This window comes from Onychostoma macrolepis, chromosome 22 (assembly GCF_012432095.1).
Source record: "Onychostoma macrolepis isolate SWU-2019 chromosome 22, ASM1243209v1, whole genome shotgun sequence".
NCBI lineage: Eukaryota > Metazoa > Chordata > Actinopteri > Cypriniformes > Cyprinidae > Onychostoma > Onychostoma macrolepis.
In genome coordinates, this window is record NC_081176.1 from 5,787,952 (window position 1) to 5,804,009 (window position 16,058).

A 16,058-nucleotide genomic window follows, 5' to 3' on the forward strand; every position below is an offset into this window, starting at 1 on the left:
GATACAGTCAGAAGGCTTTTCAAGCTACAAATCGCCATCATTTACCAGGGATTTACTGTAGTAACATTAACTGCACCATGGTATTGTGGCAGAAATGTGTGGTATTTATGTCAAATTTATTATATTAATGTAGACGTGTATTAAAGGAGTAATGGAATGTAATTGCACTATATTTGTGATTAAGCTATAAGTTATCGTTTGTGCATTTATAATAAATTTATGTAGACTACTGTTTTACATATAAATAGGCTACATATGATTAACATATAGTTGAATTTTTACCACAGCATTGAGGTGCTATATGTGTGGTTTTAACTCTGGTTATCATGATGTAAATGTATGCTACTATGGAAGAACAATGGTTAATTTTAACTCAAACAGTCAGAAAATTAAAATTTCACCATATAAAAAAGGAGGTTGTTGCAATTTTTTTTACAGATGTTACTGATTTTGAAAATGAACATAAATTTACATCTGCATCCTAACTCAAACTACTACTGTCAAATCAATGTCAAATGTGCATTTTTAAGAGACAAATATTAAAAATTTAGATTATTATTATTGCATATATATATATATATAGGCGTGTATAAATATAATATGGGGGGGGGGGGCTCAGATTATCATATGTGTACGTAGGGGGGGCCCATGAAAAAGGTTGGGAACCACTGGTATATAGCATACTAAACTGCGCTTTTTACTGTTCTCGAAAATAAGCAATATAGACCTGACTGTATCAGAGTAATGTAAACAACTGATGTAATTCACTAATGAATGCTAATCGGTGTAAAACTCTTTATGTAAGAAGTTTTTGAAAAAAAAAAAAATGTTTTTTACATTTTTTGTTTTTTTCTGTTAGTCGGCTCATGCTGCAGATCTCCGGTTCAGGGCGCGGCTCAGAAACGGATCTCTGACAAACACTCAGGATTTCAGTAACTCTACGGATCATATATAACCACGCAACTCTACATCAAGATGAAAAGCGCACTTACAATTGCTCTTTTTCCATTATTCGCAATCGGTAAGTTTGGTTTTTGAGCATAGCTGCAACACTTTCGGTTTCGTTTTTCTACACGCTGGAAATGCGCATTTTTTATTCCCTCATTTTCTTATTCCCTGCTGAGTTTATAAATATAATAAACGTGAGCACATTTATCAAGGTGTAGCGCACCTTCTTGTAGGCCTATATTGTTCAACAACAAATGACTACATGGCCTAATAGTCCTGGGCCGGTGTTCTAAAATATTCTACATCTTGAGATACTATTTGGTGTCACTTGGCAGAGCACGCATGAATATTCATGAATTTCCTAAAAGATTCTTTCAAAGCGACTCTGAAAATAAAATATGCATTTTCACCGGATCACAAAAACTTTTCAATAAGATAATTATATTTCAGCTTCGAACTAAACTAAGTTTATAATAGTCTATAATTGTTCGTTTATGCACAAAATGTTTTGCCAGATGTATCTTTAGCATATGCTACAGTTAGTCTAAATGAGCTAACAGATGTTAAATATTTTCTTAAATTGCTCTGTTTTGCTATTAGAAGTATGTCGATTGATAACGTTTTCTAACAGGCCGGGACACACCAAGCCGACTTCAAATAATAGCGGCGACGGAAGCCTCGCGTCGGCAGCGTCGGACCAAAAAGCTGCCGACCGTCTACTTGGTGTGTCCCGTCCTTAAGTGTGTAGGCTATATATTATGGTGACATAATAAAACTTGCTCACTGTAAGCCTATTTAGAAAATATTTCTTGCAAAGTGAATTAAAATGTTTTTTCACTGGGTTAGACCAAGCACAACCTTATAAAACATGTTTAATTATTTGACCAGTTTTAATGTTTTACATTTTGTTCCTGAAATCCACACTTTGGAATCAAGATAATCAAAGGTATCCCAATCTAACTAAAAAGGTTTAAATAACACATGCTGAAGATCTGATTTCTTAATAAAAATAAATAAATAAATTGTCCCATAATTATATTTGGTTTACTAACTGTTAAAAATGTATTGCAAAGTGAATTAAAATGTTTTTTTTCCACTGGGTTAAACCAAGCACACCCTTATAAAACATGTTTCAGTGATAAATAGCTTTGAAAAAAAGAACGCCTAATATTAAAATCATGTGGGTCATCCTAGAATGGCCTATTCTTCAATGAGTATAACAATCTGACTCCATTGACAATCCATTAAATTTGAAATATGTTTTGTTTTTTTCCCAACATTTACTGATTTCATTTGTTTGTTCATGGAATATACATCCCTGTTTGCCATTTGTTGTTCATATAGGAATTTATTAGATCCATAAGAGATATTATACCACAGAAATCCTATGATGTGTGCTTGGCTTGTGTTGATTAGTCTCAGCCTCAGACATCATGGAACATTGGCTAAACGTCTGATGCATATGGCACACAAAAGTGGAAACACTTCAGGAGTGTCGAAATTGTCGTCGGATTGGTTGAATTATACAGGATTTCCGGGAGACGTGTGTTCTTTAATGTTCCGCCTAGAAACAATAGGTGTTGTAAGGGTAATATGTAAGCTTGTAACTTGTAAGCACAAAACACAAGATACTTCTCTTTTCAATATAAATAAGACTTTATTTATATAAACCTAAGACAAACTAATCTAACACATGAACACACGCATTCACACATTGCAGAAAGAGAGAAAGTGAGGACAGGATGAGTTTAAGAGAATGAAAATGTGATATCCCAAGTTTACAGCAATATGTGCTATTGCATAGACCTGAACAACCAATCAATCACTTAATTAACCCTCGCATTGAGTTTCTCAATGAGGCTAAAGTTTATATTAAATGCACCAGTTCAGCCTGGAAGTTTGTACTTGCGTTGCCTTTGTGTTAGGCTTCCCTTCTGTCGTCGTCTTTGCAAAAAGGGGGTTTCCCAAGTTGCCAGTTGGCTGGAAGTTCAGTAGTCGTTGAAGTGATGTCTTGGGCGTTGGCTGGAGATGCGGAGTTGGTCTGGTTGAAGTTTTGAGGCGGTCACAGGCTCGAGTTGAACTCGGACACAAGGCGTGGCGGCAAAACTTAAACTGAGAACACGAAACTCGCAATGGAAAAGAAACAAAAATAAAAGAAAGAAAGGATGTAACAAGACTACACTGTTAGACATTTCAAAGGGTTTTTACAGTAACTTACTGGCAACACTGTTGCCAGTAAGTTACTGTAATTAAGATTTACAGTAACAAACTGTATTTGATTTATCAGTATACTACTGTAATTCATTCATTTTAATATAGATTTAATTAGATTTTATAATTTTTATATAGAATTCATTTTATTTTTACTCTACATAGGTACTACTGGCATTCAATTAAAATAATTATAAAATATCAAATTCTTTATTTAAAACATTGCATGTATAACACTTAAAAATACAGTCTTCCAATGCTGGAACAGCGCATCTTCACCATTTCTCCTGTCTTAGGACGTTTTGCAGTGAGTTATGTCATGTCCTCTGGATTCATCCTCACAAAGAATCTTTAGGCAACAGAAACATAATGGGGAAAAAAGACAAACAGCCAAAGAATACATAGCGGCCTGCAAAACCCAGGTGCTGCTCCAAAACGTGGCCACCATCTTTGCTCACCATCCACTTTGACAGAAATGTCTTCTCTGAAAACCAAGTAGAAATAGCACACTTTTAAAAGGCAAACCTCATATAGAGTACACAAATCTCTCAAAACCATAGCTGTTCTCTTACCATGAATTATCAGTCTCAGGGTGGCTGGCCTGCTCATGTCTTTCTTGATGCTTCATTGCAGTTGCCTTTAAAACACAAATACAAAAAAATGCAGTAAATCTTAAATTCCATTAAAAACTATAACAAACTAATCCTAAAACTAGAAAGGCAGCTAGCCATAAAACTAGTTTAACCTACGTTAGCTAACATACGATTTTATTTTCTCAGGCTACTGGCCAACATTAACTACTAACACCTGATAAGCGTTGCTCGTTAAAAACTATTTTAATTCGGTAACTTAATTCAATAAGCTGACAAAAGTCGTTTGAAACGACAGCACAGTTTACCATAGTAAAGTTTGTTACCGCCATGTTGACCAGTAAATGTTACTATGGGTTAAACTGGTGTGCAAAAAGCTGACACAAACATACATATATTTTTACCTTGCTTGCTGGTCTTATTCCCTCGGAAGGTGCATCGACACACAGCATAGATGTTCTCCGGAGCTCTTCCACTCTCGCGGGTTCATCCCCGGGAAAAGCCCGCAGCGCTGCCCCGCTGGATCCATGTCTTCCTCGGACGCGAGTGGCGCGGCGCGGTGAGGCGCAACTTGATAAAAAAGCAATATAGAACCCATTATATATACTATCTACAGTGAATGCGGACAGTAAAGTGATGCCCCGGTATATTTCTGATGTACAGATGTACTCCACGCGTTGGTGCTGTTTCTGACAGGAAGTACAAACAGATTTTCCAATCATTAGAAGTGATGTAACACGTCCAGTGTAGTCAGTGTCAAGCTGTTGCGGCGTTGTAGACATGGTGCAGGGCAAATCGTGTCAATCCAAATGTAAGAAATGAGGAAAATAAAAGGACCTCAGTATAATGGCGCCAAAGAGACCATTACAGTAGTATACAGCAATTTAAAAAAATACAGTAAGTCTCTGTATGTGGGGTCTGACATCGCAGAAAATCCCCATGATGCAAAGGGTATTACAGTTATTTACTGTAAAGGGAATTTGCAGTATTTCACTGGGTGATATACAGTAAATAACTGTGGAAATTACAGAAATGTCTAACAGTGTAGATGTCAGTCCTGTGTTTCCCCTCCTCTCATGCCCATATTTGATTTGTTTCTGTCCTTGTTTGGGTTTATTAGTTCATTTGTTCCAGGTGTGTGTCATTCATTATCTAGTTTACTCCTCTGTTTATAAGTCCTGTGTTCCCTGTGTCTGGTGTCAGCTGTTATTTGTCATTCCTGTGTTCCGTGTCTCCTGTGACTCCTGTGTTCTAGCGTTTGGATGAATAAAAGTCTATGTTTTGGAAAAGTTCCTTGTCTTCTCGTTCCCTGGCTCCTATGGAACATGACACTAGGTGGTTTTTCTTTTCATCGTGGTATTAAGTAGCAACTGGCCTGTAGGCCAGAGCACGCTAAAAAGCAGCATCAAAACGCAGTGGCAAAAGGCAAAAGCAAAAGAAGAAGAAAAGAGTTCGATGGTGTCCTGAGTTTTTAAACTCGGCTTCAGGACACATCCCATCTGGTGTCTTGACCAATTAGATAGGCTATTATCTTAGCTAGGGTTGTTCCTTCCATCATAAATCAGCATGTTATCAGTTACATGGTCCGAATTTTACACACTCTTGCAAAGTATACTTTTGGATGTGATTTCTATAACCAGAATATGATATATTATGACAAAGTATATATATATAATATATAGTAAAATAAATATATATATATATATCATATATATTATGATATATTATTTTATATATTATTTTGTCATATAATATGACAAAGAATCAATTGGAAGAAACGTTTCAAGCTAGAATTGTCAAACTCATACAGTCTTGATTATTTGCCCCAAATTTGACGATCTCCTTCCTGCGTTGGAATTATCAATAAGTGTTCTTTTTTTCTTAATGTTGCAAGCTGTCCTGTGAAAGAGGCTTGTTGGTTAGGCTTTCTTCAGACGGGTTAGAGCTAGGGATCTAATTTACGACATCCTGTTGCTTTGGGGCCTCTCTGGAATTTCGGGTCCTGGTGTTTCGATGTTCTGATCGAATCTTACATTTGTCTGATTCGTTCTGATTCTCCAGTGTGTTCGACTTGAAGCGGCGCTGTGCAGAGTGATCAGTGTATGACATCACAGTACCACGAAAGCGATAAGAGAGCAGATGGATCCTATGCTTTTGAATCACTCTCGCGGCACTTTGATGTCATACACTAATCATTAGGCTTGTTTGAGATGCGCATCGCCTCGCCTGAAATGTAGGCAAGAGTAGGCGGCTGCAGTGAGGGGAGGAGTGAAATAAGCGCAGTCAAGACAGACAGTTCTGCCCTCTCGAAGTGGAACAGATACCTACGAGATCAAAGGCGGATATCACGTTATTCTCACTCATATGCTGTGCTGCTGATAAAAAAACCTTGCGGTGATCACCGGTGATCAGTTCTGCACAGATTTTGGTCATCTCAAATAGGCATGGGATGATAACCCGTTTCAAGGTATACCGTTTCAAAACCACTAAAATTTTTTGTTTCCCGTTCCTGTGGTATGCACAGTTTTTTACGTGTCGTCAAAGACGGAAAGTGCAGGACACCCTCAGTTGTGAGCAGTGAAGAGCGTAACACATGACCCCTCCCCCTCCGGACAGCGGTCAGTACACAAAGGATATATTTGTGTCGTCTTCATTTCTCCCTCTTTCACCCTCGATCAAGACAGAGACCCATTCGCCGGTTGTTTCAGTGTTGAAATAAATACTATTTGGCTTGCTACCGAGGCAGATAACATACCTAATTAACTAGCTAACGTCAACTAGTTTCCTCCCTCACGTTACTTCACAGAGCTGGGAATAGCAGACTAAAGTACTACGTTTCTGCGATTTAGTACACTAATTAAATTTAGCTGGTATCACGTCTATAATTTTAAGCCTCCTGCCATTGTTTACATCTGTTCAAAATCACGTCATTTAAAAAACAAACAAACTGCTGGCTCTCAGGTGTCTTTGCCACTGTTTGGAGAGAGACCGTGTGTGTGTGTGTGTGTGTGTGAGACACAATCGCGCTCTCCTTATGTGTATGTGCACACATCTTTGTACCTCACCGCTCATAACTTGGACTGAAAGATGAATGTGTAAAAACCTTGTTGAGCTGCAGTTTTAATGACTGCATTTTTTTTTTTTTTTTTTACAGAAATTATGTTTTGATTTATGTTTTTAATTATTGAGCTGCAGGTTTAGGTTAAGTGACTGCATTTTATAAAAATTTTTTCCATTTAGAAGGATTTTTTTTTTTTTTTTACAGAAAATTATTTATGTTCTGATTATTGTTGAGCTGCAGGTTTAGGCTCACTTAAGTGACTGCACGTAATTTAATTAACAAGAATTCAATTATTTATTTTAATTATTTAGCCTGACATGTTTACTGTTCCAAAATGTTCTATATGTTTCTTAAAAATAAAATATATTGTGTTCAGTGGAAAAAAACATTGTTTTTTACCCAGACATTTAAAAATAACATATTTTAGAGCTGTAATCGCAATACCGTGAAACCGTGATATTTTTTTTAATCTAAGGTTATCATACCGTCAGAATCTCATACCGGCCCATGCCTAATCTCAAACAAGCCTATTCTGCGCAGCGCCGCTTCAAGTCAAGCACACCTATTGATACCTGTTGAAAACCTGGCGCCAAACCCCCTCACGAAAGAAGAAAGCCGGCATGTTTACAACTGTGACGACGAGCACTTATCAGGATCAACTAAACGCTGGATTTTCAAAAGTATGTGAAATATTTCAAGTTTGCGGCATAGAATCTTTCAAATTCGTCCGAGAGTTTCACACTCTGTTACTAGACTTGTTTGAGATGAGCAAAATCTGCGCAGAACCGATCACCGGTGATCATCGCGAGATGCATGCCGGTTAGAAAAGTGTCCGAGTTACGTCCGCCTTGCTCTGATGTCATGCTGACGTGTGCCAAAAAACTCTCGCGACGGCGAGGCGGCTGTGTCGGATTGAGCAGTTGCTCTCCACCGACTGCGCTGATCAAAAGCATGATGGGAAAGGACTGACTGACGACACAGCTTAATGCTCATTAAGACAACTGTGATGCTGCGTTCTCTTCTAAAATGTTTTATTTTTTCAATCTGATTTCATGCTATTATGTATTTAAATTGTGCATGGATATTCCCAAACACTATAGTGCGATCTCTGTGTGAGATATGTGATTGTTACATATTTGAATTAAAATAAAAACGGATGATAAATACGCCTTTCGTATGGAATTAAATAGCAATCACTTTGAGTGTCTTGTTCATCATATTTATATTCATATAAAAGCAACAGAACTGAAATTATATCATGTTTATCAGCAGCACAGCATATGAGTGAGAATAATGCGATATCCACCTTTGATCTCGTTGCTATCTGTTCCACTTTGACGGCGCTTATTTCACTCCTCCCTCACTGCAGCCGCCTACTCTAGCCTACATTTCAGCCGGCGCATCTCAAATCCCAAGACCTCAACGAGTTGAGGTAATTAAGAGATAATTGAGAGACTAAATAAATGTTGATTGTGCATTAGTGATGAACACCTGCTGTTATTGAGAATTACAGAGGATCAGATGTTGATGTTTTATTGGTTAAAATGATGCCACCATCATGGAGATCAGTGTTTGCTTTAGTTGGGCTCTTGACCCTTTTAGTAACTGAGAATGGATTGCTTTTAAGCAATTGCAATATTGCTTCACAACAAACATTTGCACATTGCTGAATTAAAAGCTTGAGGAAGCAGATGAGCTTACACTTTTGGCTTTTATGTCACTTGAATGAACATCATGAAGGTGTCTCTTTGGTTTATTTAGTGACGTTCAGCTGTTACAGAACTGCAGGAATTTACTATTAAACAAATGCCATCGTAATATTAAATATTGGAAAAATTAAGAATTATGTTGCTCAGGCTTTTAGACATGAACACTTATCATACGATCCTCAACAGTGGTGACAATAATTATTCATACTGTGGTGTTACCCAGCATGCATTGCAGCATGAAGCATTTTGTTGATTGTCACCATTGTTGAGATTCATACGCTGGTTCTTGATGTCTGTGTGTGTCTGAGTAGGACTGGAGTTTAAATATTTAAATGCATTAGATTTAAAATTATTTCTCTATAACTACTACAGCAGTAAATTCATTGCGTACTGTGGTTTCACAGAGTTGTTTATTCAAAAGCAGAACATAAATTAAAAACGAAAATGTTGTATGTGTATATATACACACACAGTATATTGGATGCAAACAGGTAAGCACCTGATGATTACCTCATCATATGAAAACAACTAACAGTTGCTCACTGCACAGCACTGATCTCTCCGCTTTACAACAGCACATGCATTGCTACAGAAAGATCTAACACAGGAGTCAAGGGTCAAGAGCCCAACTAAAGCAAACACTGATCTACATGATGGTGGTATCATTTTAACCAATAAAACATCAACATCTGATCCTCTGTGATTCACAGTAACAGCAGGTGTTCATCACTAATGCACAATCATCATTTAATTAGTCTCTCAATTATCTCTTAATTACCTCAACTCGTTGAGGTCTTGGGATTTGACTCGAAACTTGCTTGTGACTTGAAAGGAATGAGTTGGTTCCTCCTCTGGTGAAATCAGCTGCTGAGTTCATGGGTGGAATAAACACATGGCAGGACTTTTACTTTCTGACCCTGGATTTGACACCTCTGTTTATGACAAGAGTGCACCTGAAAAAAATCTACATCATGACATGAATTCTGACCTTTGTCACAGAAAGTCTTCTTAGTTGCCTTTTTCTCTATCACGAATTAGAAATCATAAGAAATTATTTATCAGTAGAAAACTTAAAATTTCAAAATTCATCCTTTGAAACCCATTTTAAAATCAGACATTGCATTACCATGTAAATGGTACATTAAAATCATGTTACAAAATATTTTCATTCATGAATTATAAAAAATTAAGTTTGGATAGTGCACTATAATGTTTCTGTTCAAAACTGTGGGTGACAGTTGCTAATTTCACAACTTGACCAACATTAATTTGAGTCTAAATTATTTTCATCTGAATCACAGTGAATCACAATGCACTATATGATTAAAGACAAAAATTACGTGGTTAAAGATTTGTTTTCACATTTTTGCACAAATTTTAATTTGGTCTTTAAGCATATGGTGCATTTTGTCAACTAGATGTATCGTTTTGGGCAAAAAAAGATTGAGAATATTTATATTCTAATTCTTCTGTGTAAAAAAAAAATCAGTTTTCGCTTTGTGATTAAAAACATTTTTGAATGACTGAGCAAATGATTAGGAATGGCACAGAATAATCATCAAAACTTTATTATGGCACAACAGATACATTTTGATAAAGTTATTAAACAACACATTTTAAGGACTCTCAAGGTAAAATAAGAATATTATAAATATGCTTAACAGCTGTAGTCTCATTTACTTGGAGTGTAGCCTATCAGCTGTACCTCCGGTAAATCATTACGCCAATCATAAACCACGACGCAATCTATTAATTCTTTTGCATATTAACAATTATACTCTAACCATAATTTAATTCTACACTGAAAGATAATTACCTTTTTGAAAAGCTTTTGTGATCCAGTAAAAAAACATTAATATTTTCAGAGTCGCTTTAACACAAATCAGGAAACTCATGAATATTCATGCATGCTCCGCCCAGTGACACCAAATATCTCAGAACACGGATTATGATGCGGAGGTGACCTGTTTAAAGGCCCTCCAGTTGAAATCGCGGTCTACCCCTTCTAGTTAATGCAGACTCAGGCAGTGTCCAAACAGTTGGTATTTTCAACACTGTTTCATAGGTCACAGTTTTTGCAACCACATATTTGATATATTACCCTTATTTATTTTGACCCTTTTTTGTTTGCTTTAGGCTATTTTGTCATTTTTATTTATTTATTTTTGTATGTAATAATATTCATTAATTTTAATATAGTCTGCCCAGGGCCATATAGCTAGGTATCCAGGGCCCTGGTGCAGGTAGTTGCCGTTGGCCTTCCCCCGGTTGAAATCTGCCCCCCAAGAATCATCACCACCTTTCTCCCCCTGTAGTCTGCTGAAGGCCACAAGAGATTTCCACTGATTATGATTTCTGAGTGTTTAATAAGTTTCATTTTTGACTTAATGTTTCTGTTTGTTCTGCAGGTGTGTTTGCTGATGGAAAAGAAACAAGTGATGTGGAGTTAGAGTCAGTTATGGAGGGAGATTCAGTCACTCTAAAGTCTGGTGTTACTAAAATACAGACAGATGATGGGATTGAGTGGAGGTTCAGTGGAAGTCGTATAGCTAAAATCAGCAGTGGCTCCAGTGAGATATGGGTTAAACCTGATGGGCCATTCAAAGACAGACTGCAGCTGGACAAACAGACTGGAGACCTCAAGATCAGCAACATCAGAACCACAGACTCTGGACAATATAAACTAAAGATCAGCAGCACCAGAGGGTCCCCAGAGACGGAATTCACTGTCAAAGGTATGTAATGTTAATACAGCGTTCTTTAAATCGTTATTTATCACCCTACACCCTCAGAACACATTTGTACCATCAACAGTTTTTAGACTGTTTAGTTTTAAGAAAATTTTAGATGGCATTTTCTTTTCATTTTACCTCTGTGTTTTACCACAGTTTCACAAAGCTAAAGTCAAACCATTCTGTTGTTGAATTGTTGAACTTATGCAATTTAATAAAAAAATAAAAATAATAAAAAAAAACATGCACCATGTATGTATAGTGTCTCTTTTAAAATGTGATTTAAAAGCAGTGGTTGCCTCTAATTTCAAATAGCTGCAGATATTTTTTAAGGCCTGTAATAGAGCAAATAAACATCTTGTAGTCTTTCAGCTTTTTTATCAGTCCATTTGCTTGTAAAAAATTGGCAATCGGAATTTGCTATAAAAATAATGATCGGTGCATGCCTATACTGGTCTCCTCAAACAGTCAGCTTTGACTGACTATTAACATCAAGTCAAGAATTAATGAGTACACTGGTCTAATTAAACAGGTGTACACAGTAGGTATACACACTCATAAATACACACGGGTCAACCCATTCTCACTCCCAAGGCGTCAAAAACTGAAGCATGGTCAAACTCCTTTCGCGTCACTATGAAGACGCCAAAGGTGCCCCCAGACGTCAGTATATGACAAAATAGGATCTCCATTGCTTTCAGTTACTTGCTTTATGCGTCAGGTCAAGACGCTTATGGAAAATGACAACACGTTATCCTCCGTTGTTTTCAGTTGTTTGTCTTAGTTTAATGGTTTGCATGCATTTGTAAAAAATTTATAAATCATTTTATATACATTTATACTTTTATTGGAGCACCTTACCCACCCCTACCCTAAACCTACCCACTTCTGAACAACATAAAACACGTAACAGGCAAATATAAGTGCAGTCACAGGTATTTATTGCAAAAAATGACCATAAACAAGCAGTATAAAAGCATTACAAACAAGTCATGTTGCATTCCAAGTCTTCTGAAGCCATACGAAGTCTTTGTGAGAAGAAGAGAGCAAACGCTGAAAATGATCCCGCTCTTGTTAACGCGCTCGCATCTCATTCAAAAGATACTCCAGTCCCGTCGCATGACGCAATTGGTCACGAGACACAGAAGAGCCAATAGCCTGTCAGAATAGCATGACGCAATCGGTCACGAGACACACAAGAACCAATAGTATTTCACAACCAAGGCTGACGTAAGGCTTCTTCTGGCGGCATTTTTTGAATTCGCTCACAGACTGCAGCACACAGGCTGAGCTTAACGGCGGACGGAGACGGCAATCGCGTTTATTCCTCTCACAAATCAAATGTTTTGCCTCGGAAGACTTGGAATATTCATATTTTTTAAATAAATTATGACGGTAGTTGTATCTGCCTGTTATATCTTGTGTTTTATTGACAAATGGTAGGTTTAGGGGCAGGGGTTGGGTTATGTGCTCACAAATGTGTAAATATTGTAATATAAATAAAACTGTTGTGGCTGTTTACATTGAAAAATCACACCCCAACATATATGCAATAATGGCAATGTTATTACCCAATATATAATTTAATTATGACGATAAAATTCCCATTTTGGCGTCGGCATATTGACGCTAAGGGTTTCCTATTTAAAGCAACGGAGGACCCTGCAAGTCGAAAAATGACGCTAAGGGGTACCTTGAGCGTCAAAAAGCGACGCCAAGTGGTCCTGACCAAGCTTCAATATGTGACGAGTTGGGTGTGAGAATGGGTTGTACGGGTGGTGTCCAACTGGACTGATTCTGATTGTAGTGGTGGGCCGCTTGGACCAAAAATGCCAGGGTTGATTTTATTTGTATTTTTTTTGTTAAATTTTAAATTCTGTGTTGAGCATGCCCCTGACCCCCTAGTTGTGTCAGGTTTTCTCTATCCACACAATGTTCTCTCCTTTTTACCCCTTACCTGTTTGCATCCCTTATTTACCCCTAAAAGATGCATGTAAGTACCTGAAGTGTATATATTAGTACCTTCATGGTACATATTCATACCTTTCAAAAAGGCACTGCTCCAGCTTTTGTGCCTTTTTTCTGAAATGAACAATTTAAATTCTCTGAAATTTATATTGTTAGATGCAAAAACTGTACTGCCAAATTCTCATTTACAGTTTGTCAGCAAATATTTACAAAATATTTCAGTTTAAAATGAGACATTTAAATAAAATATTTGTTATTATCTAATTATATGTGTTTGTCAAGAAAATTGACAAACCAATCATTTAATATTTAATACAAGTGCTTCATTATTATTGTAAAAAACAAAAGAATTCAGATTTATTTAAATTCTGTGGTAAAATGAAAGTTAAATGATTTTGTTTTTGTTGTTGTTGTTGGTAAATGATTTATCAATCATTAAACACTCAGAAAACATTGGCTCTGCACTAAGATCTAAGAGTTCTAAGATGGAATTTCACCGGGCATCAAACCCGGTCTTGGAGTTGTTAGCTATTTTCTACTACTTGAGCTTCACGAAAGCACACACAAAAAATAAAATAAAATAAAAATAATAATAATAATAAAAGATCTAAATAAAATAAATAATAATAATAATAATAATAAATATATATATATATAATAATATTATTTTTATAATATTCATAATTGTTTTAAATAAACATTTAAAAATACAGTTTTAAAAATCATGTTCTCATTTTTATTTTTGTTGCAATGTGTGAGAAGGTTTACTGTTTTTACCTGATTTTGTTTTCATAGTGGGACTTCTGCTGTATTTTATTAAATACAATTAGGGTCAGTTTGACTCTTAACAGAAAAATCATATCCAGAATTTGGACATAATACAAGTTAAAGTTACTTAATTAGACACAGCAGCACAGACAAAGAGGCTAGGAATGCAAATTGTGTGACATCCCAGGTGCAAACAAACACAATGAAAGTCTGGCATTAAGTGCATAATCTGTTCAACTATAAATAAGACAAAAATACTAAAGGGACTCACAAACAGATTAACAAAACATGGCCCCGTTATTCATCTAAATGTGCAGTTAGTTTAGTCAACAACCCCACTAGACGGTCGCATTCATAAACTAATGTACACAAAAAATCTACAAACAAAGTCTAAGAGCTTTGTTTTATAATCTTGCATTTAGATGGTGAATTTACTATATCTACAGTACTGTTTTAATGTTTGAGGACAGTAAGATTTCTAATGTTTTTAAAACAGTGGTTTTCAATCCTGGTCCTGAGAACCCATCGCTCTGCACATTTAGTATGTCCCCCTTATTTAACACACATGATTCAGATCATCAGCTCATTAGGTGAGAGCCTGAACTCCTTGAACTCAACTGAGTCAGATAAGAGAGACATACAAAAGCGGAGCGGTGGATCCCCAGAGCCAGGATTCAAAACCACTGTTTTAAAAGAAGTCTCTTCTGCTTGCCAAGGCTGCATTTAATTAATTAAAAATACAGTAAAACAGTAATATTTTGAAATATTATTATTATTACAATTTAAAATATCCTTGTTCTATGTGAATATATAGGCTAGTAACATGTAATTTATTCCTGTGAAGAAAGCTGAATTTTCAGCATCATTACTCCAGTCTTCAGTGTCACATGATCCTTCAGAAATCATTCTAATATGCTGATTGGCTGCTCAAGAAACATTAGATTTACTGACATTTTTAAATCAATTTAATGTGTCCTTGCTGAATAAAAGTATGATTTTTTTTTTTTTTTAAGTTATGGTGTTCCCAAGTGTACAATAGTAGTGTGTATTTATCAGATTTTTCTCAAATCAACACAAGATGGCTTCAGTTTAATCTACATATATGCCAATAGGGGCTTTGCTGCAGACATGCACTTGCACTCTCAGACACCTGCACTTCCGCAAGGGATGTCACTTGCTGTCTTTTTTATTTTTTTATTTAATTTAGTTTATTAATTATTTTTTAAACTGAATCTCTCAAGTAGCCAAGTGGTGGTCGCAAGCAGCGAAGAGTGCAAGCAGCGATTGCAAGTGATTTCGTAATTTAGTTTATTTTTTATTGTCTTCATCACCTGGGTACTTGTGTAAAATGTTGAGACATTCAGTAAAAAAAAACTTAATAAATAAAATAAAATAAAAAAGACTGCAAGTGACGTCACTTGCGGAAAGTGCAGGTGTCTGAGAGTGAAGTGAAGTGCATGTCTGCAGCTAGACCCTTCTCCATATATTACCATTTGGAATCACCAAGAAATGTGTATGTTTTTAAAAGAAATGGATGCATTCATCATAGACACATTCAATTTAATAAAAATTACAGTGAAAACCTTTATAATATTAGTTGTTCTTTAAAGAAGAATTCTTGTTCATTGAAGAATCCTCTGTGTGCAGCAGTGGCCCCTCTGCAAATCATATATGTTCTTGCAGCTAGCTTTTTAAGATATTCAGCTGAGGTTTCATACCTTTTTCTGTAGTAATTCCAGTGTTCGAATTGAGGGGGGGCTGGGGGGGTCCCCTGGTTTTTCAATAAAACTATAATACTTGAAACATTGAACTAGTGAAAATGAAAATTAAATGAAAAGATTCGATGACTGTATTAAATTTAGACCTGCTCATGTTACATCGTATTTTATTTTTAAGCGTTTGTACAGCGTTACTCATCATAACCAATCACACACGATTCTGTTGAGCTTAGGAATGCAATGACCAATCAGAGGCGGTCAGATTAGTCATCGCTGAATTTTGTTCAGACTGAAACTTGCGCATAAGCAATAAGCAATAAAAGTGCAGACGTACATACGATAAAAGTAAGAGA

At 36.2% G+C, this 16,058-nt stretch overlaps 1 protein-coding gene across 10 annotated transcripts in view; it reads left to right on the plus strand.

Annotated features, from left to right (window-relative positions):
- The first annotated feature begins 668 nt into the window (after positions 1-668).
- LOC131529825 (uncharacterized) overlaps positions 669-16,058 on the plus strand; it is a 113,920-nt gene continuing 98,530 nt past the window's right edge. For 9 of the 10 annotated variants that reach the window (XM_058759749.1, XM_058759752.1, XM_058759744.1 and 6 more), the window contains exons 1-2: positions 669-1,021; positions 10,928-11,254. In XM_058759749.1, coding sequence (XP_058615732.1) covers positions 976-1,021; positions 10,928-11,254 — 373 coding nt within the window. In that variant the 5' untranslated portion in view covers positions 669-975. The remainder of the gene's footprint in view (positions 1,022-10,927; positions 11,255-16,058) is intronic. The other variant, XM_058759745.1, reaches the window with a different exon arrangement.